The following is a 23,503-nucleotide window of genomic DNA, read 5'->3' as shown; positions in this document are numbered from 1 at the left end:
CCCCTTTCCTTAGACTTTTATGAAGGCAATGTGTGCAGAACAAGGTTCAAAGCAGTTGAAAACTATAATAATCAACTTAAATTTGGGAAGCCTAATGTAAAGATTATTTTTAAAATGATGGAAGAGGGGAGCCTGAAATGGGTTCCAGGAAGAAATTTATTACCCAAACTTGTTTGGAAAAAATATCATAGCTGACCAAGATTAAGTTGTTCTATGCACCCCCAAGAGTTTTATTACAATATTATTCCACCTTGCATATTTTTGGATACAACTGCTTTTCTATTTTTTCCACTTGTTTGCATGTTTGCTGATCCTTTAAATCAGGGCTGAGTCCTCACGTATGTCTGAATTAAGGTAAGAAAGCAATCTCAGCTGCATTGTGAGAGACTCAAGCAATTCTGGAACTAACTGCAAAGATTCCAGATTATTTCCACAGCAATCGTGCCATTGTCAGAAAACATTCTTTGCTATTAAAACTGTAAGAAGCTGGCTAGCAGATGACATTTATTTTTGTGCCTCTCCCTTGCCCACTTTACCCCCTCTATGAAAATTGCATGCAGTGCTATATTGGAACTACAACTGTCATTAGAAAACTCAATTATCCCTTTCAAAAGTGACCAGAGCCTTCCAACTTCATTTGCTTATTATGCTAAAGCACTTGAACAGTTACTGATGGCTCACATGTACATGCACACCACTTGATCTCTCACTGTTCGGCCCTCAGCTGAGCTTCTAAATAATTTCTATTGGAACAATATTACTTATTTGAGAACATCATTTTCTTGTATTTTAAATTAGTATTTATGCTTGTTTTGCTATAAACCACCCAGAGTCGCTCTTTGAATGAGATGGGTGATGACTAAATTTGAAATATAAATCAATCAATAAATAAAACAGTAGCATGGGCTGCCCAGTAGTTCCTGTTTGCTTCCTCCCGTGAGCAGAGGCAGCTAAACTCATTTAAAACTAAGAAGGAAGTATTCTGAGCCCGGGCTTCTAGTTTTATGGTCACTTAACCAATCAAAGTCTGAAACTGTTGTTACTGGAGTGTTAGTTTTGTCTTTAATTGTTTTGCTGCCCCAGGATGCAAAATGAATGTGATGGTGGAGTTGAGACCTGGCAATACGGTACACTACCTGTAAATGCTAAGCCAAAATTATCTCTTAGGTATCAAGGCAAAATATGTTCACTGCCTTTCAACACATGTTTCAAGAGGCATCTTCTCTCTCCCGCTTTTGTTTTCCTAGAATACTATGTAAATGGACAGAAGTTGACAGAGCTGGGCAGCGCTTTTTTCTCTTGTATAAACAATCTGTCCAAAAGAAGAATGCTCAAGGCCTTCAAAGATCAAGAAGCAGGCAACAACCAATGTTTGTCCCTTCCATGTGTTGCTCTGCCGCAGAGCAGACAAGAAGGCAAGCGGGGTGGGGGGTGAGGGAGGCTCTGGTCGCTCCTCACTGCTGGTCTTAAAGCACAGTCCATGGATCAAAGCAATGTTCTGATAGACTCAATACTTGAAAGCTTTTGTTTCCCCAAGTTAGTGTTTCTCAACCTCAGCAATATTAAGATGTGTGGACTTCACCTCCCTGAAGTCCCCCAGCCAGCATGCTGGCTGGGGGAATTCTGGGAGGTGAAGTCCACACATCTTACAGTGGCTGAAGTTGAGGAACACTGACCTAGGTGGGCTGCAAATATTTGGATTCCACAAAGGAGGAACTTCATGCGCTCCACAGATTTGCCAGAAGTTCAAGCTCTCTGCAAGTCATTGCAGTTTTACTTTACATTCACAAAAGTTGCAGAACCTACCAGCCTTAACCTGTTATCCTGACTCCAGCAAATTCCATAAGCATTGCAAAAAATGCCCACCAAACCTTTTCTTGAAGCCATTTTAGGAGAGATTCTTCCTGGCAGTTTATTCTTCAGGTAGGTGAGTGCTGCTTCAAAACAACTTGAGCTTATGGATTATATCACTAGATTAAAAATGACAAATCTTGCACTACCTTAAATACTAACAAATTTATTATTATGCAAGCTTTTGTAGATCAGACAGTCCACCTCATCATACTGTGCAGTACAGTTTCTGCCCCAAGATTATCATTTTTGATGCAAAAGAACCAGCATGATTACTCCTCTGAAACTTGTGATTATATTAAGTTTCTTTGAAAATATAAATCAGTGTATGTAAAAATAAGAACTGGTAAGTAGAAATGAACTGCTAGTTTGGCTGAAAGCATAACGGGAGGCTTGCTAACAGAAGTATACGAAACAGAAATAGTTTAAACTCATAGCTACTTCTTTATAGCAGCTTTCCTCAACCAAGCACCTACCAGATGGTGCAATATAACCCCAATCATCCTCACCAAAGGCTGTGCAACATTCTGTTGTGGATCATGGGGGTTGTAGTTCAGCACATTTAGCTGGAGTGTGTTGAGCCAGACTTATTTTCAGTTGAGCCAGACTTATTTTCAATTATCTTAGTTTTAAATACATTTTAAAATTACTAAATTCTAATAAATCCTCAAATTAGTATAACAGTTTAGATTTGTTTCAAGTATTACAAATCTTAAATCTGGACTGTAAAATTCTAGTAAAAATCAGGATGTGGCAAATATGAATCTGGTCATATTAAAAGTAGGCCAATTAAAATGAACTAGGAGCCTCTGTGATAAGAAGTTTAGAATGTGGACATAATCTGGTCCTAATTAAGCACTTTGAAATATAAATGAGACTCTGTACTTGTAATACTCTCAGCAAGGTTTGTGGGTATTAAAGTTTGTCCAGATGACTGGGACACTAGCTTGAGTATTTAATTTTAAACTAGTTATACGATAGAAGTTGTCTTTTAAAAAAAAACTTACAGGCAGTTCTTTTGTGACAAAGTTCTTTTGGGCACAAAACAAGAGAAAGTTTTAATGATCAAGAGGCTGGCAGATGATTCCAACTCTGCAGACTAAACATCATAGCCCTATAGCTCTAGCAACTGTTCCAAGCAAAACCAAAATAAGCAGCATGCTCACAAATTAAAGGATTAAATAAAGAAAGAAATAGAAGGGTATAAGATGACAGGCACAAGCAAAGGTGAAAAGTACATGAGAAAGAAAGAAAGAAAGAAAGAAAGAAAGAAAGAAAGAAAGAAAGAAAGATGGAAAGAAAGAGAGAGAGAGAAAGAAAGAAAGAAAATTCTTTGTATTTAAAAACTGCAGTAAAAGCTAAATGCTTCCATTTGATTCTAGAAGGCGGCTGCAGAATCACTTCTAGCTAATGCATTGTTTCTAGCAATTAGCATTACAACCTTGGCAGTCTTGTTCACTCTGTCCTGCAGCAATTTTTCAGTTGAGGCCAATGCTTCCATTGCTTTCCAGTTTTTCTCTCGAAGGTCCTAATCATTTTTAGAAAGAATGGTTTCAGTTCAGCCAAAATAAAACGGTTTCCGCTTTCACCTCAAAGAGCCAGCATTTGCATTTGAGTGCAGGTTACTGCAAAATGGGTTGGTGCTCAGTTAAGATGAGGCACACTAGCAAAAGACAAGTGTGATGTTAAAAAGAGAGAGTGTTGATATGGCAAAAAATTCAAAAGCAAAAAAAAAAAGCATCTATTTCTGATTTTAGGGTCACAATGGCATCATAACCAGGAGCCCCTGTACTTTGACTGCATTTGTAAAGAAGAAAATGGAGAAGTTATCAACATACATACATGCATACTGACAGGCGCACACACACCAGATCAGGTACCCACCTAAGTTGGCTGCATACACTAGAAATTAACCCAAATAGAACAGGACTGAAAATTCAGTGCCGTTTGAAGGAGCTGTAGGGAGGTTTCTCAAAGAGGATTTTTCAACATCCAAAGCATCAGCTTTGACCTTAAGCGCCTTGGGACGTAGTACATGTTAGGGACAAAGCAAATATTTTAAGTGTTGAAAACTTCAGGTCCACTCCCTGGTACAGAAGGATCTAAAAGTGTAACACAGGAGATGAAAGCTGTGGCAGCGTAGATATTGCTGGACTCCAACAACCATCACCTCATACCTGACTTTTGGATAAGCTGGCTAGGGCTGATGGGAGTTGCAATCCAACAGTGTAGAAAGGAGCACCAAGTCTTCTCTCCTGAGACACTAGAACACTTTAAATGAGATCCAGCAAGAGTAAAAAGTGCTGAGCCTGATGAACCAATGATGTGAATATTAGATCACACTTCACATTCCTCTCCTAATTTCTGGTGGCTACTAGGGGAGGTACAAAACTGTTCTAGTTTATGTTCAATGGCTGAATCAGAAGACAGACTAGGAATTCTAATTTGGCATTAGAATTTGTACTCCATAATGGGTTTAAGCTGGCCAACCACATTTTGATAAAATAATCAAAACTGTAATAAAATACAATGCAGCAGCACCTTAATTAAGGGAGAAATTCAAATCAGAATCTTTCTTTTCCTTGATCATCACATTAAAAGGGATTCATTTTCCCCAATGGATTTCCAAAGTTGATAGTTGTGTAATGATTTGAAGGGGAGGTATCCTTATTCTCCAGAGAAGCCTTTCTCAACCTTCTGACCCTGGAGGAACCCTTGAAATGTTTTTCAGGCGTCGGGGAACCCCTGCACATTCAGGCTCAAATATAGGTCAAAAGTTACAAAATTATTATGTTTATTTCATGTGGAGGCCTGTCTATACTCATTAACCGTGTTCTTAGACTAAAAATAAAGAATGAAACTTACCTGTTTAATGTAAAGTTGCCTGAATTCGAAATAATTTTTTAAATATATTGTGATCTCCCAGGGAACCCCTAGTGACCCCTCGCGGAAACTTAGGGTTCCATGGAACCCTGGTTGAGAAACCCTGGTCTAGAGTGTTGCAAACCTCTCCAGCAACCTTTTTGTCTTCTTTCAATTCAGCAACCTGAATTTGACTCAGAGGAATAAAATACTGCCAGTGACATTTTCTAGACCTCTTTCTGTCACAGTCTACATCTCCATTAGTAGTTGCCAAAAGACCCATTACACATTTTGTGTCTCAGTGCTGAATTCAACAAGCGACTTGACAAATCTCCTACATCTAAGGTTAAGCATGCTAGCAGGGTGGCTACCAAAATGCGTAGCTTTTGATGCTAGCAATCTGTGTATAGATTTAGGTTTAAGAAGAAGAAGGGGTCATTCTCTGGATATGGTTGCTTTTCCATTCATGTTTTAATAATTATTTTTTAATCTTTCATTCTTTGTGTTCTTGGGCTTAAAGGCTGAGAAGGGAAACACAAAGTGCATTTTCACTTTTGTATTTTTCTTTATTGCAACTGCGCTGATTCACTAGCTATTCTGCATTTATCTCGTTCCATGAAGTCTTCAAACCTGTCCACATACATTTTATCAGCTTGTAAGACTAGATAGTTACTCTCTTTCCTGTGCTGAGATGCGAGTCTAAGATGAGAGTGTGTGGCACAAAAAACAGTGATGCCAATAGAAGTCGCAGGTGGGGCTTTGAAAATGGGGTCCTGCTTCTCATTTTTAAGCAGTTGGCATGTGTTCAAAAACTTCCAAACAAATTCCAGCTACTGAAAATGTAAGCCTCTTTATCTTTCAGACTGTCCAGCCCAGATTGGGTGGTCTTATTTCTATATGTAAAAATCAAGGCATTTAGCCAGAAAGGCAAAATCTACCTCCAGAGGGAAATGATAATTTACCATCTCAGGGACTTTATATTTTGAGACTTCAGTCCCCTCCAACCGCTGGGCAAAGAGTTTGGCTTAATTCACCTTTCACCTCTCTCTCTCACACATACACAATTGCTATGAAGTTTATTTAATACTACTTTCTGTCAGGCCAATAATGTGTGTGCTTCACCCCTGGCAGGTATCAGATGAGGGAGTGATAGCCTTTATGTTGGGGGAGCAATCGCTGATAGGGAGACCAATGCAGGCCATCTCAGTTTCTATACTGCAATTTCATGGCTGTAACACATGGCCAAATCTGTGGCTTTTGTTGATCTGCCTCTTCCCCACTCCAATTTTTCCTAACATTGAGCCTAATGAAGAATTCTGGAGAATTCCAACCTTGCACATTGTTTTTTGCCACTTCATTTTGTCCTAACAAAGCTTTTGGCCTCACTATGAATGTTGGATTTTTTTGTAAGGGCTCCATAGAATGAAAGCCTAAAATAGCTTTCTAAGAGTGAAGAAGGAATACATCCTAATCTGTCTGAATTTGTAAATTCAGTTATCCCTAACCAACCCCCTGTGCAGTCTGTATATCCATTGCCGCTTCCTGTTATGGTGCACCACTGGAAGGAGATGAAATATTTTTCAGGGACATGAGAAACATTTAGGAAGTTCCAAAGGGAAAGCTTCAGAGCGCCCTATGCAGCCCCCTACAGAACAGATTTGACTGCCCTGCATGTTTCCAGTCTTGCTTAACAACAGCACAAAGATTTAAGAGAAAAGGTAAGGCAAGTCAAAAGATCTCTGAGCAGGTGAACTGAATATGTATTAAGTCATGCAACGGATGACAAAAAAGCTTGCTTCTTTTGGACAGGCAGATATTTCTTAATCTGGTCATGCTTTCCGGAGGCATCTTCCTGTCAACTTTCAAGACATTCACTTAACCAAGTAGAAAATACGTAATTTTCTTCTTCTGAAATTCGTTTACCAAGCGGTGGGATCCCCTGAGATGCTCCCAGAAACTTCTCACCATATAAAAGGGAGAGTAAACTCTTCCTCTGACTATCCCCTGAAAAGCCACACTGCTCTCACTGCTGGAGGAAAGGGACAGAGAAGCTCTCCCAGCCTGGAATATATGCATTGATTTAAATCATTTGTGTTTCACTTCTCATTAAAATAATCTTGAAGCGTTTTACAGTAAAATTCAAATGTAAAAATGGTCAGCTAAAACGACTGTTAAAAACATGCATTAGAACGTTATATAAAACACAAAAGAAACCCTCTAGATATGCTGGACTACAGCTCCCATCAACTCCACTGGCAATGCTGAGGATAATGGGGCTGTAATCAAGGAGTCTTCCAGGGCTGGAACATTCAGTGCCAAAGGAGTGCTTCCTGCAAAGTCTGCCTGCCCAAAATATATTTTGGAAGGAGTTACTTACATTGTTCTTTTGCCTCTGTTGCTCCACTGCATGTTTCAAGGAGCCCAACTCACTTTGGAGGCTGGTGACTTCCTGCTCTTTCCCAGTAATGCTAAATCCGTACAAGAAAAGGCAAAGTCACAGACATGTAGAAGGGAATAAGACAGGGACTGTGAAGTAGTCGCCTGTTGTTTGTTTTCTGCAACAGGAAAGACAGACAACTGCCCCCCAATTTTCAGGATACATTCAGGATTCCACTTCAGACCATGAGAACTAGAAAATTTGCTCTTTTAAAGGTAGGAAGAGGAAAAATCCCATTTCTGGTGGATTCAGTTGGAAGCAAGAAGGCAGCAATTGTTCTCTGCCTGCCACTTCACTATACCTGAGCATTTGCTATAACATTTTTCTGCTGGGACATCTGGTGGGGACATGGCGGACTGAACAGCTGTGCCAGTGGGCTCAGCGGGCAGAACTGACAACATGGCAGTTTTTTCAGGCTCAGGCAAGTTTTTCCTGAAGCCCAGGGGTGTTTTTCCGGAAAAAGGAAAACACCTGGAATCACCCCATCTGTCCTCTGGATGGCTGCTTGCAGCCAGAAGATCGCAGACAGTGTTCGCGCTCGACTGGTAAGAGCTAGCCGGGAGGCTGGGACGTCACCATTTCCAAGCTGCGCTGTAGCCTTAAAGGGACACTAAGACCGGCCACCCCATTTCTAAATCACCCAATTTATATTTAAGTACGTGTACCCTAAGAGAGGCTTTCTACAGCAAGGAGAAGCAGGTTCTCTTGGTGCTGATCGTTATTTTTGGGATCAATTTTTTTAAAAAAAATCTTTTTAAGTTTTGGACTTTGTTTTCCATCCAAATATTAAGGAGGATTAGGAGTAAATAATTGTCTTCCCATTATTATTTTTGTATTAAATTTGAAGATATTAGCATTTTCCTACACGTTGAATTGGCTGTTTCGAACTCTCAGTTTTCTGCTTCTACTTTCCCTGGGGAACTCTCACTTTCGCTTATGTAAACACATTTTGGAATTCTTTCATATCTTTGACTTTCACTGGTTAAGCTCCTAGGGGGCGCCATAGTCTACTGCTTGAGACATGGAGGAGTTTAAACAGAATCTCTCTGACTTCCACCAAGATTTTAAACAGATTCTTTCTGATTCCTACCAAGTTTTTATGCAAGGCATTCAGGACATTGTGGAAAATATGAGGTTTAAAATGTGTCATCTGGTTGGGGATGTCATGGATGAAACTGAGGAATTTAACAGAGACAGAAATGTCTCTTCTAAGAGTGAGATCGGGACTTCTGTTGAAATGCTGGATGAAGATCAGATAGCTGAGTTGAAGAAATTAAAGGGAGAGATCAGGTCGCAAGCTGTAAGTGAAAATGATCTTCTGATGGAATGCCATGGAAAAGAAGGGATTATGTATGGGAGGTCTCCTGAAGAGAAGTCAGAGTTTTTGAGGGGGGCAGTTGGGTTGTTCAATTTTTTTTTTAAAGAAAAATGTTCTCTGCACATGGTGGGGATATGTAAATGCTCTGGTTTATTTTGAAGTGGGATAAAGGTTTAAGAATATTTACCTGGATTGCTTTTAGGGTTTGGCTGATTTCATTTATTTTTAACGATTTGGATTAAGATTATTAAGGTATAATAAAAAAAAAATGTCTGGTTTTGGGTTTAATATGATTATTAAAATTGTTGTATTATCAAATACAATGGCAGACAATTTATATGTTTTTAGTTTGATCTTTATTATAGAAGACAGGAATGTATAGAATAGTAGTAGGAAGGAAATAATTAAATAAACCTTATCTTGGGGGAAGTTGATTAGGAGGTTTATATATTTTTTTCTTTTAATATAAGGGGGGGAGCAACTGTATTTAGTGATTTTTATAACATGCCAATGGAATGATTTATAGAAATAATGTGATTTTGGTTTAATATAGAGTAAAGGATTGATTATGGAAAATTGTTGTATATCCTTGCTGTTAAAAGTCGGAAGTCACTTCTTTTTGTAATTTTGAAAATTTTTCTCTTGTGTTTCTATACTTTTTAAGTTTATTTTTGTAGTTTTTTGTTCTTTTGTAGTTTTTAACTTTGCTTGAAACTTAATAAATTTTTAATTAAAAAAAAAAATTTTCTGCCCTCCAACACCAATTTCGTCTAATACGGAGTTTTAAAAGCTTTCCTTAAAAAGGAAGTACTCCAAACAGATGCAAAATTTGGAATAGGTAAATGAAGACAGGGACAGTGTAAAGCATTTTTCTTCTCTGTACTAGCTGACTCTCCCTTCCCAGTTGTACCCAGTTAGGAGAAACCATGAAGTTGCTATTCCATGCACCACCATTAAGTATAGAAGGCAACATACCATATACCCCATAAGTGTATCTATTTCTCACAGTACACCTGGAGTTTTTCAAATCGGCCTGCTTAATGAGTCGGCTGGAAATCTTAAAATATATTCTATCTGCTTTTATGCCTAACTGCCTTTTTCTAAGGAATCATTTTGTGTCTAGAAGCCCAATCTAAAATTAAAGCAACCCCACAATTAATGGCAATCGTGCACAGAGTGGTAAATTCTATCCTGATTTTAGCTTTTAGAGGATGGATTTGTCTCTTTTAAGCAGAGACACTGAACTTCTGTGCTAGTAAATGTCATGCTTTGTACTCAGAATTGTTTTACATGTATACTACATCGATCTGCAATCTGGATTAGGGCCAAAGGAGACTCAAATTCAAATCTCTATTTCTAAATTCTCTGGGTAATTTTCAACAAATTACTATCTTTCAACCTGTTTTACCTCACAGGACTGTGAGGATAAAACTGGCAGGAAGAGAGCCCACCAACATTCTCCTGAGCTCCTTGTAGGAAGCATGGGACAAAAATATAATACATGCAACATATTTAAAATTAAACATTAAAATACATTTAACACATTTTTACAATTTAATTGGCAACAGCTAAACAGTATCTCAGCAAAACCAGCAACAGTTATCATGACACATCACATCACCTCACTCTAATAGCTCTTTGAAGCAGAATACATTTTCCCAAAGGATATGAATTGTGCAAGCTATTGTTGCTTCTGCGTCATAAATAAATAAAATAAACTTTTTGCACTACTAGAAACCAATGTCTCTTAATAGTTACAATAAATATAAAACCAGAGTTAAAACTAAAAGTATTACAACTGAATGTCAAATAACCAACTGTTTAAAAAGGAGTGCTTTTAAAGCCTTTTTAAAAGCCAATGAGGTCATTTTCCTTCACTCAAATTGGCAGCAAGTATAATGCCTTCAGCGCAGATAGGATACTATCTTTCAATTGTATTTCTAGACAGCCAAAAGTAATCTCAATGTGTTTCTTTGAAGCACTTTAACAGTGCTTTATTTCAATGCAACAGACCATGCTAAGAGAACACAAACACAATTCTCATTGAAGACAAAGAATTTTTATACAACTGTTTTTCCAAGCAATGGTGTTCAAGGCCACTGCCTTGATCCATACTATCAGCTTTATACATCTTAGTACAAACTCTGCTGGGGCTTATAAAGCTTTCCAGTATATGTCAGTGCAATTAGGCTACGAAGTAACTAATGAAGGGAATAGCATCCAGCGGAAGAATATCTTGGTTCTGACCCATGTAAAAGACATGCCCAAATAAATTATAGTAACTTACAGCTGTAAAAGTTGCTCGTTCCTGATAGCCAAGGATTCCTGAAACAGAGGAGCATAAATCACTTAACCAAAATGCAGTGGAAGCTTCCCCAGCTTTAGCAGTATTTAATATGCAGCTATATGCCACTTCAAGGTTTTTCTCTCTGTTTTCTCAGAAGCCAGGAAGCCAATCCATAAATTGCACAAAAATAATTGGAGCAACCCCTATAGCAATGTATAGAGTAGCGTTACACATTTCTCTGCCTTTCGGGCTAATGCCACCAAGTATCAGAAAACAGAGGTGTTCTTTCAACTTTCCTGCAAATTAAACTCTTCTGACAAGGAGTTTAATTTTAATTTTTATCACGTTCTGGGGCACCACTAGGCCAGTAACACGATGCTGCTGTCAGAATGAGGGGTCTTTTTTTTTGTTGTTTAATTCTTTGGAAGTAACTTGGGGAAATCAAAGAGCCAAAATTGGTTCTTAAATATCTTAAACCTCTGCCAGGCTGAAGACACTTACTTTGCCCCTTAAAATCCCTCCAACCATGGGTAAAACAAACCTGATTTGGGGGGATCTTGAGGGTTTTGAAGGAGTGAAATAGGTGTCTTAAGCTTCTGCCATCTTGCATGCTCCTGATCAGATTAAAATGTACACACAAACACATATATCACACATACAGATGCTGCAGTGGAATTAAGAAAGGATGGAGAAAGTCAAGTGCAACAGAGGAGTCCTGTCACCATTAAAGTCTTATCATCCTTGAAATGCATGGCTGTGAAGGGGGCCAAACGACAGGCCAGGAAGAAAGACCCGTTGTTCCAGTAAGTGGACAGGAAAACCCCTCCTCCCCATCTAGCCAAACACAAGACCCAGCCAGTCGCAATTTCAGTCAACTGATGGATTTTATTCAAAGTGATTCCTAAGGCAGAGAGCATGCAATATACCTAACACCTCTCTCTTTTGGCCCACTAATTTAGTCATCTGGAGAAATACCTGTTCGCCGTTTTCCCGTTTGATTTCCTGAATCTGTGCTCTCAATAACCTATTCTCTTCCTGTACAGCCTGTAAGAGAGGACGATGTCTTAAACTTCTCTGCCCACTTCGTAACACCCCTCCTGCTCCTCTTAAAAGTTGTCACAGGCACCTGCAACTCTTTTCTTTGGTGAGCAACTTCTTTTCCCCTCTCATCTAATAATGTCGCCATTTTTTGCATTTCCTCTTGTTTCTCTCTCAATCTGTGAACATGGTTTAAAAAGTTACCCATAAGAAGCTGAAAAGAACCTTTTAGCAAATTACTTAAAACAAAATTTTTAGCCAGCCAGCAAAGTCAGGACTGAATGATATGAAAGCATTTTGTATGACAGGATTTTTTTCAAGTTTCCCAAGTAATTGTGGTTGCCATGTTTCTTTGACTGCTCTGGCAACCAACTGTGCCAGAAACCCTCATTGTTCATTTGAAGATTTACTACCTTGAGACAGGAGCAGGTCTTCAGGAAAGGAAACATCATCTAATACAAAAAGCTGCTCCAGCCAATACCAAGAACAATGAAATGTCTCTCTTACTCATTCACACTCCAATTATATCAAGTCAAAACGTGGAAGAATAGAGAATGCTGGAGGAAGTTCTACTTTGTTCACTTACATAGCCTCATGATCTTTAATAGAAGTAGCAACAGAAACCTAGCAGGAAAGAGACAGGGGAAAATTAATGTGACAAAATACAGAAGATCACCTGCTGAGTTTTAGAGTTTCGTCAACTATACCTGAAGGCATTCTACTTTCTTTGAAATCTCACTCTCCTTTTCTTTCAACAATACTTCTAGACTGTTCACCCGTTCCTCTTTCTCCTTCAGTCTGCAGGAGAGAGCAAGATAAAAGTCACATTTGTGAGATGGGTGGCTATTCAAATAAACAAACAAACAAATGGCAGTCTATAAATAAAAGCAACAACAACTATTATGTGTCTTCACACACAAAAAAGCCGAATACTGAAAGGTCAACAGCTCACAAGTATACAAAGAATAGTACAAAAAGTAACAAAACCAATACTAGTAAAACTAACAGTGCAAATAAGTATTTTGAAGTATCCTCACAGTGTACAGTTAGGTGCTGAAAAGCTACACAGAATTAATCTGGATTTGTACTTAGATGACAGATTCCCAGGATATACAAGGGCTACAGGTTAGCCTGGGAAGTAAAAAAAAAGAAAAATCTTACAAAAAGGCAATGGCAATACATCCAACTCTGCCAGGAAAAGCACATGAACAAGTCCATGCTTGAAGGAGACCTTATTTTATATTTATATTTTTTTAAAAAGAAAAGAAAAATAGAGTTATTGAGACCTAAACCCTTCTTGAATTGGGTTTCACCGATACTTCAATGATTTCATGGTTAGCCATTCTTTTATTAGCAGTGTCCCTACGACTTGATGATAGATGAACAGCAGACCTGGAAAGCACTGCTGAGCTCTGATTGGGCAGGGACAGGGATGCTGCCTATCAGAAATCTGCCCACCCTTCAGGGTTTCCCAGAGATGACTGGCTGCAAGGGCCTGTGCAGAGAGTGGCCATAAGGACAGGCTGAGGTTCCTGTTGGTGTACTGATTGCCTGCTTGACTTTTAAGAGCTCATCAGTTCTTCTTGTGGCCCTCATTCAGACTAGAATGGTGGGACAAAATGCCTGCATACCAGCTAGTATGTTTTGTCGGCTTCTTCACGGGAAATGTTACTCATACGCAACTGGCCACCAGTTGGGTAGAGTCCACCATGGGGAATGTAACAGCATTTTGTGTCAAGATCTAGGATTCTTGTGAATTTGCGGAACTGAGGAATTGAAAAAGATTCTTTGTAATATGAGCTGTGCCACCTTTGGCTTAGATTCATGCCCCTCCTAGCTTCTCTGGGCAGCCAGAGAAGGTATGGGTGGCTGTATATGGGAGAATGAGTAATGTTTCTTTGAGGGAGAAGGTTTATCACTCGCTTTGAAAGAGGTGGTGCTGCACCCTCTCTTGGCATCTCTTGAACCAACCACACGTGACATACTGCCCCTTCCTTGGGAACCTAATTCCCAGAAGGGATAGACTCATCTTCCTGTCCAACAGCCAATTGCAGTTGTTGGGGAAGGCTTTTTAAGAGCCTTTACTTGCTGTTAAAATAATAATTTCAATTTCAGTTACCTAAATCCTAATCAGAGCCTTACCATAGTCCTTGCCATAGTTTTCCAATTCTAGATTATGCCAGAAGAACTGTTTAGAATATGATAAACATGATAAATTGACTTTGAAAACTAAAACTATATTCTATTAATAAGGACAGCTGGAAAACACCTACAATTCTTGTTACCAGCAATACTTACTGTTTTTGAAGATCTCTGACTTCCTGAACAACTGACACCTAACAGAAAAAATACACATATATGTATACAAAAGAGATGCATAGAGTAATATTCAACTGTAAGACTAAGGGGGGGAGGGAATTAAGATAGCAAGCCATAATATAGTGCTAACATCAAATATATGATCTTTTGGAATACTCTGGCCCTTCTGTAAAATGTTCCTCTTGGGATTTTAATTAAATGCAGTCAGATTATTTAGAAAAACATCATTTTTTGTAGGACTAAAAATAATGTGTTCTGGAAGACAAAAGAAATAATGGGCAAGAATGTTAATAACAAGAATGTCCTGAAAGACAAAGAATCCAGGAAACTCAGAAGGAACCGCCCAGGGTCCCCTTTTTGGGAGAGATGGGCGGTGATAGAAATTTGAAGAATAAATAAATAAAAATAAATAGTAATGAAAGTAATTCATAAGAAAGTTAGTTCTCTGTTTATGTATTTTGGGAGGGCATCTGCTTTTGTTTGTCAATTCATATTCTGTTACCCCAAAAAATGTGCTCCCTGTCATCACTATTACAGATAGGATAGGATAGGATAGGATAGGATAGGATAGGATAGGTAAAGGTAAAGGTTTCCCTTGACGTAAAGTCCAGTCGAGTCCGACTCTAGGGGGCGGTGCTCATCTCCGTTTCTAAGCCTTGGAGCCGGCGTTGTCCATAGGACACTTCCGGGTCATGTGGCCAGCATGACGACACGGAACGCCGTTACCTTCCCGCCGAAGCGGTACCTATTGATCTACTCACATTTGCATGTTTTCGAACTGCTAGGTGAGCAGGAGCTGGGATTAACAACGGGAGCTCACCCCGCCGCACGGTTTCGAACCGCCGACCTTCCGATCGACAGCTCAGCGGTTTAACCCGCAGCACCACCGCGTCCCTAGGATAGGATAGGATAGGATAATATTTATTTTCTGGGATTAAGACCTGCTGAATATGAAGAGCTTATGCTCGCTTCTAAATAAAAAGACACAGAGAAAGCACCTTATAACTTAATCCAAAAATGTGTCTTCTCTGAAAATCAATTGTTATGCTTCTGTCACTTTGCAGAGGCTGTTTCATCCTCTCATGAAAAACTGTGAGAATTTTTCTTGAACAGACCACGAGTTCCTTTGTCTCTACTCAGGCTAGGGAGGACTTCCAGAGGGGTGGCTAGGTTAGTTCATTGCAATAAAACTAACAAAGAATTTTGTGGCACCAAGAAAAGAATCAAATTTATTTTAGCAAAAGCATCCACTGATTCCAAGTCACAAGGAAATAATTTTTATCCTATGCCAATCAGGTTGCTCAGTCTCAGCTGATGGCAGCAACTAGCTGTTCTCAGAAGCTAAGGAGGCTCATCCTTCATTAATACTGGGATGCGGAGAAACTAAGAATTCCAGGACACTAGAAAAGATCTTAGAACGCATTGGCAAACCAATTCTGTAATGCTTGTAAAAAAACTGCATGGATGCAATCACCAGGAGTCCACTGAACATCTTTAGATACTGCCTGTGCCTTCTGAATTTCATTTCCAGGCATTTTTACAATTCCCCATGACCACCACTCCCCCATCAGTGTGTGAATGTGTGTCTGGTGTCCCATGACTTCCATGAATCAAACCAACCCTTTACTGAAGCCAGCCAAGCTGGTAGCCAGCACCACCCCTCATGGTACTGAACTTCAAAGCTTTTTTACATGTTGTGTAAAAAAAAAAATCCTTTTGTCTGTCCTGAGTCTTCCAGGATTCAATTTCACTGGGTGACCTCTGTTTTTGGTGTTTTGTGAAGGGGAAAATAGCTTCTCCTTGCCCACTTTACCTACACCATGCATAATTCAGTACACCTCGATCAGGCCCCCTCTCATTTGCCTCCTTGCTAGACTAAAAAGCCCCTGATGTTGCAACCTTTCCTCATAGGGAAGCTGCTCCAGCTCCTTGATTATCTTAGCAGCCTTCCTCTAAATCTTCTCTAGCTCCACTATAGCCTTTTTGGGTTGTGACAACCAGAACTGCACACAACATTCCAGATGCAGTTGCACCACTTATTTATATAAGGGCATCATGATATTGGCATCTCTAAATGCCATTTAGAGTATTTAGAGTAGCTGTTTTCTTAAATTTCTTCTTGGATGACAGCCCTAGCATTTCTGTGAATGGACAAAAGTACCATTCACGGAAATGCTATGGTTGTCAACCAAATAACAAAATACTTTATTACTTTTATATCTCAGCTTGTCTAGGAACTCAAGTTAGCTTACATAGGAATCTCCATGTTATGCCCACAAAAAAACCGTGAGATAGGCTGGGCTAAGAGAGATTGACTGGCCTATAGTCACTCAGTGATTTTTCACAGCTGAGGGTAGATTTGGAGTCCCCCTAGTCCTAGTTCAACATGATAGTCACTACACCACATTGACTGTGCCAGTCAACAATAAAAGCAATGATGACAATGATGTTAGGAACTTGAGTTGATGAACTAAATTAGCATATGATCAAACAAATGATAGTTCTTTAGAACTAACACTTCTTAACATGGTGCAGACATGTGTCACAAGAGATGTCATCTTAGAAAATGTATTCCTCCTATTGCATACAAGTTGATAAGCCTCTTCTAAGATAAACAGGTTTTTCTGAAATTTAGAAGTCTGCTTAACCATTAGTGAAGGCCATGTCTTCTTTGAAATTCAGCAACACACTCTTAATCAAACTGGATTATCAATTAAATACTGCAATTCTATACTGTTCATTCTTTTTAATCCTCATGGCAAAAACTGAAATGAAACACTTTTTTTTTTTTTTTTTTACCAAGAGCCCCTAATCAGATAGGAAAAAAGTAGCTAGATGTGGAGGGAGAAACTATCCAAAGTAAAATATATCTAGCTGCTAGCTCCTTATGACTTTACCTGAGTGTCCTTCTCAAGCTGGGCCTTCCTTAGTTCTTCTTTCACAGCCTCTATTTCCTGGGCCAAAGCCTTTTTAATGACAAAACATATAAAATTGGACAATGGAGACAACACAAAATGAGAATGTTGCAAAACCAAATTTGACTAAAATGCAGTGCAGGTGCAAACACACTCACAAGTTAATGCCACAAATAATGGAGCATCAACATCCAAAAGATCCAATACTTACCCCAAGAGTTTTCTCCTTGGTTGCAACTTTAAGCACTTCAGCTTGAAGCAGTTCCTCCACAGACTTGATCTTTCCATCTTTTTCACTAATTCTTTAGCAAGGCATAAAATTGAAAATGCAGATATAAAGAGTGTATTTTAGAAAATAAACATTAAAAATATGAGTCCTTGTACAAGGAGAGAAGGAGCTTAGTCAGGAAGTGGTTTGTAAATACCATCTGGTGGAAAACAAGAAATACTTCTACAACAGTAATTGGGTATGATAAGTACAACAGCAGTCAAAAACCTGGACATGGAAGAACTAATAATGCTTGATAGTAAAGAAGTATCTGCTTTATTACATTTTTTAAAATTGGGGTAATTATTTTTTATGTTGACATTGTTAGCCACCCACAGCCTTTGGGAAGAGATGCCATACAAGCAAAGTGAATGGATTAATGAATAAATGAGCAAGTTTATTCTTACCATACCAATGTTATCTAAATAGCAGAAACACTGTATGGAAAATTCAGTTCTAAAAGTACATATAGGAACTTGTTCAAAACAGTACTTAAAGCTTAGCCATAGCAATTTTAGAGCATCATTTTTAAATTGTTCCAATACTGAATTTGCCTTCAAATTATTCTTTCAATCTACAATTAAAAGTAGGATTACTGCAAGAGTAGCCAGTTGTGGCAATCCAGAAACACATGAAGTTGACATAATGTCAGGTATCAACCATATTTTTTTGGGTGGGGAAGAGAGAGACCACTACCTAGGCAAAAATCTTTTGTTCACAGAAAAGTCCACAGATAAATATTTTGGTAATTGGGGATTTTTTAAAATGTAAAAAGGTATACTTTCTTCGAGAGAGGTAAATATCCCAAATGCAACATTCACCATTTCATTTTATATATTTTATGTTTTGGAATTTATTGAAGTCAATGTTTACCCGCTTAATTTTAAATAGTAGAAAATATAAACATAAAGAGCCTATAAAAATTGAAGCTAAGGCGTCATGCTGCTACTTACACCCTTTGTAGTTCTTCTACCAAGGATGCAAATGATACCTTTGGTGGGGGGAAAAGATGAAAATATATTAGCATTTAGTGAGAAGGAGTCAAATCACTCTGGGTGGGTGCTTCAAAGGGTAATAATGATTACCTGGAGCAAGTAATACTAGTTTTCATTAATTTACTAATAGAAAGCATGACTGCAAATTAGAAAACAAATCAGTTCTATTATTTAATCAGATTAAACAACAGTATTTGGTATCTATTAGTAATTTAATCCTAAGTACAGTTGGAAAGCACGGTTGAGCTCACTGGATTCTTTATGAAACATATTGTGTATGCTACATTTTCACTCTAGCGGCATCCTGCTGAAATCCAGTTTCCCCTTCTCTGTGATTTTTGGAACATGGGTCCCTGGGAGCAGCTTATTCAAAATGATGGGCCTATATCCTATCACAAAACAATGTTATGTTCGAGATGAACTTACATTCCAAGAGTAACCCTCAAGCACAGCTTAGCATATAGTACAAATTCTCTGCCTGCCCACATTAACTAGTAACGGGAGTTCTGCACCTTCCCCAAAATGTCAATAATACTTTAGAACTGCAGTAACATCTGTGCCAGGTATCTCCTACATAAAAGATGCAGTGCAGACTCTATTCTAGCTGGCTTTTTGGTGTAAAAAACTTATCGCATATAATAAAGCAAGATATGACAGCAGACATCAATTAGAGTAGCAACATTACAATCCAAAAGTTTCAAGCGAAATCCTCCACACATACAAAAAATATTTTTTTTATAAATCAAATTTATAGGCTACCCAACTGATAGCAACTTTGGGTAGTGTACAAGATAAAAACAATCAAAACAATGTAAAACAAAAGCAACTGATATCCCCACAGTGGACACACTTCCTAACCTAGCATCTGGGGGAAGCCTGTTCAAAGGACAACAGGGTCATGGCACCGCAATTCTCCAGTGGGATACTGTTATAATTAGGAGGCTACTAATAGATGGACACTGTTATAATTACAATTACTAGCAATCAATTTGAAGACACATTTTTTCAAAAAAGTTCTGACAGGACATACCTGCTCTGTCTGTACTTTCTGAAAATTTTCAACTTCACTTTTCAGGGATAAGTTCTCTGTTCTCAATGCCTTTAAAAACAAAACAGTTTGTATACTGAAGAGTTGCAATACTGCCACTGATTTTTAAATAACAATTATCATCATCATCATTAATTAGATTTATATGTTGCCCAACTCCCAGAGACTCTGGGCGCTTTATAAATTATGTAAAACATTAAAACGAGACATTAAAAACAACAAGAAACAATAAAAAGGGTAATGATGGCAGGATGACAAGCAGAGTGGTGGAAGCAAAAGAAAACAGCCTGAGTCAAAAGGAGGCTTCTGTCATCCTCACCAAAGGCCTGGGCGAAGAGCCAGGTCTTCAGGGCCCTTTGAAACATCAGCAGGGTTGGATCTTTGGGGGGAACCTCATTCCAGAGGGCAGGCACTGCGACAGGAGGTGCACTTCCAGGGTCCCAATAGATAGCACTGCTTAACTGAAGGAACCTGGAGCATGCCAACCCTGCCAGATTGAATTAGCTGGGCAAATACTGTGGGAGATAAGTAGTCCCTCAAGTAACCAACACATTTAAGTGTAAACTTAATTAAATATAATTTTAAATGTAAATCCTCAGAACAGATTTGGCAACATTTTATTACTATTATCAATGGAATAATATTTTAACATAGAAGAATACTTTACAATTTTTCCCTGGGCACTGCAAGACATACCAGACCCTGGCACACATATCCAATATTAAAAGTGTGTATACCACAAGAGATCATGAATGACTCCTTTGTATTTCTGCATTCTGGTTTGACAGTCTAAACTGCACCCAGTGACATAGTACCAAATAATACACTGATAACCCCAGTAGAAAAATCTCTGAAGGCCTAATCCTATTTCAGCACAAAGAACAGTAACATGCCCTAATTCTCACAAACAGCAGAAGAGGGGGTAAAATAAGTGATTAGTTATCGAAGTTCATTTAGTAGTCATCTGTGGATTCGTATACATGGGTTTATATGTCCACACAGAGGATCATTCTAAACCCTACAAAATAGTTTGACAGGAACCCCATCCTCCGCACATACTAGGCAACTTGGCATGGCTAGCTGAAGTACCATGAAATCTTACACAATCCTGCACCACTCAGAGGTAAGTCATGTAATATTCTTAAAGTCATTACCTTTAGTTCTTCCTCCTTATTTGCCATTTCTATGAGCCCAGTTTCAAGGAGTTCTTCAATCGTCTTTATTTTGTCATCTTTTTCTGTAATACTAAAAAAGGGAACATGGACACGGAGAACTGTTCAAAACTGGTTAAAATAACCAGGACTGTAACCTTATGCACATTTACTCAAGGGGTCTTACCACTGAATAGCCTTCACAGAACAAGATGTAACAAAGCCTTGACTAATATTACTGCATCCAGAAAACTCCTTCCCACTCTACTCCCTCAAGTTCCTTTACTACAGGGAAGGTATTCTTTTGGTGGCCCAGAGGCCACACTTAACTTTGTGAAGGTGGATGGAGACTAATGAGGTTGCTTTTCTTTTCTTTTTCTTGTCTTTCCTTCTTGTTTATTGGGGGATGGGGGAAGAGAACCAGATTTTATTCTTTTTTCACCAATTATCTTAAGCCTACTTTAGATGTATATGAGGTTGTTTTTACATCTGCAAATTGGAAGAAATTGTGCAGCTGGAATTTGGAAGCATAATCAGTATGGGGTTGGGGGGATGCGAACTAGAGGTTCAGCAGCCACAATTTACCAATTCCTGCTTTGCCTAGAAATGTCAAGGATGGAATCTGAGAACATCTCTATACCAAGCCATATTGTTCAGAAACCTACAGCCCCATCCCACACTGGGCTGTAGGGGTTTACAGCAAGTAACTTGAAAAATGATTATGTCATCTACTTCCCCCATTCCTTACCTTCTTTCCAGTTGCTCCAACAATTCTTTGTTAGCCTAATAAGACATAAATGAAGTGATAAATATTGGTCTACAACTTTCACCTTAGGATATTCAGCTGCTTGGAATCCAAATGTTTATATTCACCTAAAGCCATAGCACAATACCCACCCTAGATATTTTAATATCATCAGCTGAGCATTCAAATGGAACCAGGAGTGTCCCACTGATTTGTTAAGAAGAGGTGGCAGAGCAGCAAGGGACAAGGACAGATTTTATGTGGTAATCTGTTTCTCTCACTTTCTATTTTCTGATGTTTGTCTGAAACCAAGTTAGTTGACAGAGATGAAAGTGAAGTTCTTGGTGCTCTTGGAGCTTGGTTGTTTGTGAGGTAACATCATCAGTGCAGAAATGAGAGTGATCAATGCCACCAGGTAACAATGTACAAGCCTCCCCTTTCTCAGGTCTTCCTCAAGTGCTCTCCTACCTGGCATCCCATATACCAGATTGAGCTGCAAACTTTGTGGCACATGACTAAGTTCCTCCACCCCTATGGATATAATAAGGCCACTGTGAGACAATCTTTCCTTGGCACTGCTTCTATATTACCTTGCCGTCCTTCATGGTTGCAATGTTAATTTTTTATCAAACTTATTTTTTTTAAAAAAACAAGTCATTAAAAATTAGCAAAGAGCTTCCATGAGCCCTCTCCAGCACCTCCCTGAGTGCAATCCATTTCTTAGTAGTAGTGATAATAATAAAAGTAGCAAAATAGGTTAACTGAAATTATTGGTGTCCAAAAATTGCCACCCAGACCAGCTGCCTCACTGTAAGGATGATCTAGGTATCCTTCAAGCCAGATGCCTTACTAATACAACTTTCATCCAAGCAACCTTTTAATTAATTAAAACTGATATATAGGGGTGCCCATCTCACAAATGTGATTCTGGGTTGCTAACAACAATTAAAAATACAACATAAATACAACATACACACACACATATAACGTTTAAAGAACATATTTCCCACCCAATTAAACACAAAATGGCTCCCCAAAACACCATACATCAACAGTGTGGGTTCAGTGACTCTCTTGGCCTCCCAATATTTGAACACGTTTGTTAGTTTTCATCTCTGCAGAAATCTGAAAGCAAAATGCAGATTGTAATATGGCTGTATAAGAAGCCTAACAATACATCCTTCTTCCATGTACTCTGATAGTTTTGTATTCAGTTTGATTTGAAGAGATGACTATACACTAGATTTTGTTTCCTGTATTATGTATTTATTAACTGCATGTTTTTTTATTTTTTTTCCTTTTAAAATATTTTTTCAGAAACCTCTGTTTTCCATAATAATTTTTAAGGTACCTAGAGAATTTCAGTTATTAAGTGAGTAAGAAACAAAAACTAGAGTATGAAGAAAACAACAGCAAGTTTTCAGGGGTCAGGGAAAGCCATTCATATTCTCTAATATATCTGATTCACTCTAGTTTCTCTGCCTCTAGCAGAACCACGCTTAGTCAATAAAGGCCATATTTCTCTTTCCCTTTTTACTATACTGTTTTACAATTTTGATAAAACAAATAATGAAAATTATTCCAAATAGTACCAATTTCTTCATAAATTGAGGTGGTCCCTAGTAAATAAATTGTATTCTATTGTAACATACAATATTCTTTAATCTTACATTTTTTCTCGATCAAAGAAAAGCGGGAGATTTTATAACATCTTCTGCTACATATTTGGTGTGTATCCAGTCTCCTCTATTTGTACTAAGCCAACAGTGATTGACTGCATGCAATTGACTCTTCAGCAAACATGTAGACAGACCTTCTCTAGGATGATCTATTCCCAACCTGGCCCTTGAGATCTTTCAGTAGTGCACCCATTACCACTGTAATTGAGATGCCAACATGCTCTGCATAAGAAGCTATCTACATACACCTAGATCTTTGGTCCATCTCAATCTCAGTTATTTTCAGTCAACAACATTTTAAAATTGAATCACCACAAATCCTTTAACAGGGGCAGGCACTCCAGATGTTCTGAACTACAACTCCTTAGTTATGTATTTGTATCTATAATAGCAAAGTAGTTTATGGTTTAACATCATAACATAACTGTGACTTGTTCAAGAAACTATAATAAAAATGTTTAATGCAACTTGTGAATCCCACAATTGTGGCATAAGATTCATCATGTACTGGAATGGAGCACTGGGCTTACCATGAAGTTACTTTTTCTATCATGTATGAAGAACATGAAGGGCTACTATTTTTATTCCAG

At 38.4% G+C, this 23,503-nt stretch overlaps 1 protein-coding gene across 6 annotated transcripts in view; it reads right to left on the bottom strand.

Annotated features, from left to right (window-relative positions):
- Window positions 1-23,503, bottom strand: part of KTN1 (kinectin 1) — an 87,438-nt gene that overhangs the window by 9,499 nt on the left and 54,436 nt on the right. For 5 of the 6 annotated variants that reach the window (XM_063290481.1, XM_063290485.1, XM_063290484.1 and 2 more), the window contains 14 exons: window positions 21,238-21,272; window positions 20,493-20,583; window positions 19,321-19,389; window positions 18,249-18,286; window positions 17,239-17,329; window positions 17,010-17,078; window positions 14,092-14,129; window positions 12,501-12,591; window positions 12,380-12,417; window positions 11,882-11,972; window positions 11,731-11,799; window positions 10,756-10,793; window positions 7,091-7,181; window positions 3,293-3,379 (listed from right to left, as the gene is read on the bottom strand). In XM_063290481.1, the coding sequence (XP_063146551.1) occupies window positions 3,293-3,379; window positions 7,091-7,181; window positions 10,756-10,793; window positions 11,731-11,799; window positions 11,882-11,972; window positions 12,380-12,417; window positions 12,501-12,591; window positions 14,092-14,129; window positions 17,010-17,078; window positions 17,239-17,329; window positions 18,249-18,286; window positions 19,321-19,389; window positions 20,493-20,583; window positions 21,238-21,272 (936 nt within the window). The remainder of the gene's footprint in view (window positions 1-3,292; window positions 3,380-7,090; window positions 7,182-10,755; window positions 10,794-11,730; window positions 11,800-11,881; window positions 11,973-12,379; window positions 12,418-12,500; window positions 12,592-14,091; window positions 14,130-17,009; window positions 17,079-17,238; window positions 17,330-18,248; window positions 18,287-19,320; window positions 19,390-20,492; window positions 20,584-21,237; window positions 21,273-23,503) is intronic. The other variant, XM_063290486.1, reaches the window with a different exon arrangement.

Source organism: Candoia aspera, chromosome 1 (genome assembly GCF_035149785.1).
Source record: "Candoia aspera isolate rCanAsp1 chromosome 1, rCanAsp1.hap2, whole genome shotgun sequence".
Taxonomy (NCBI): Eukaryota; Metazoa; Chordata; class Lepidosauria; order Squamata; family Boidae; genus Candoia; species Candoia aspera.
This window is presented reverse-complemented; position numbering and strand designations above follow the sequence as displayed.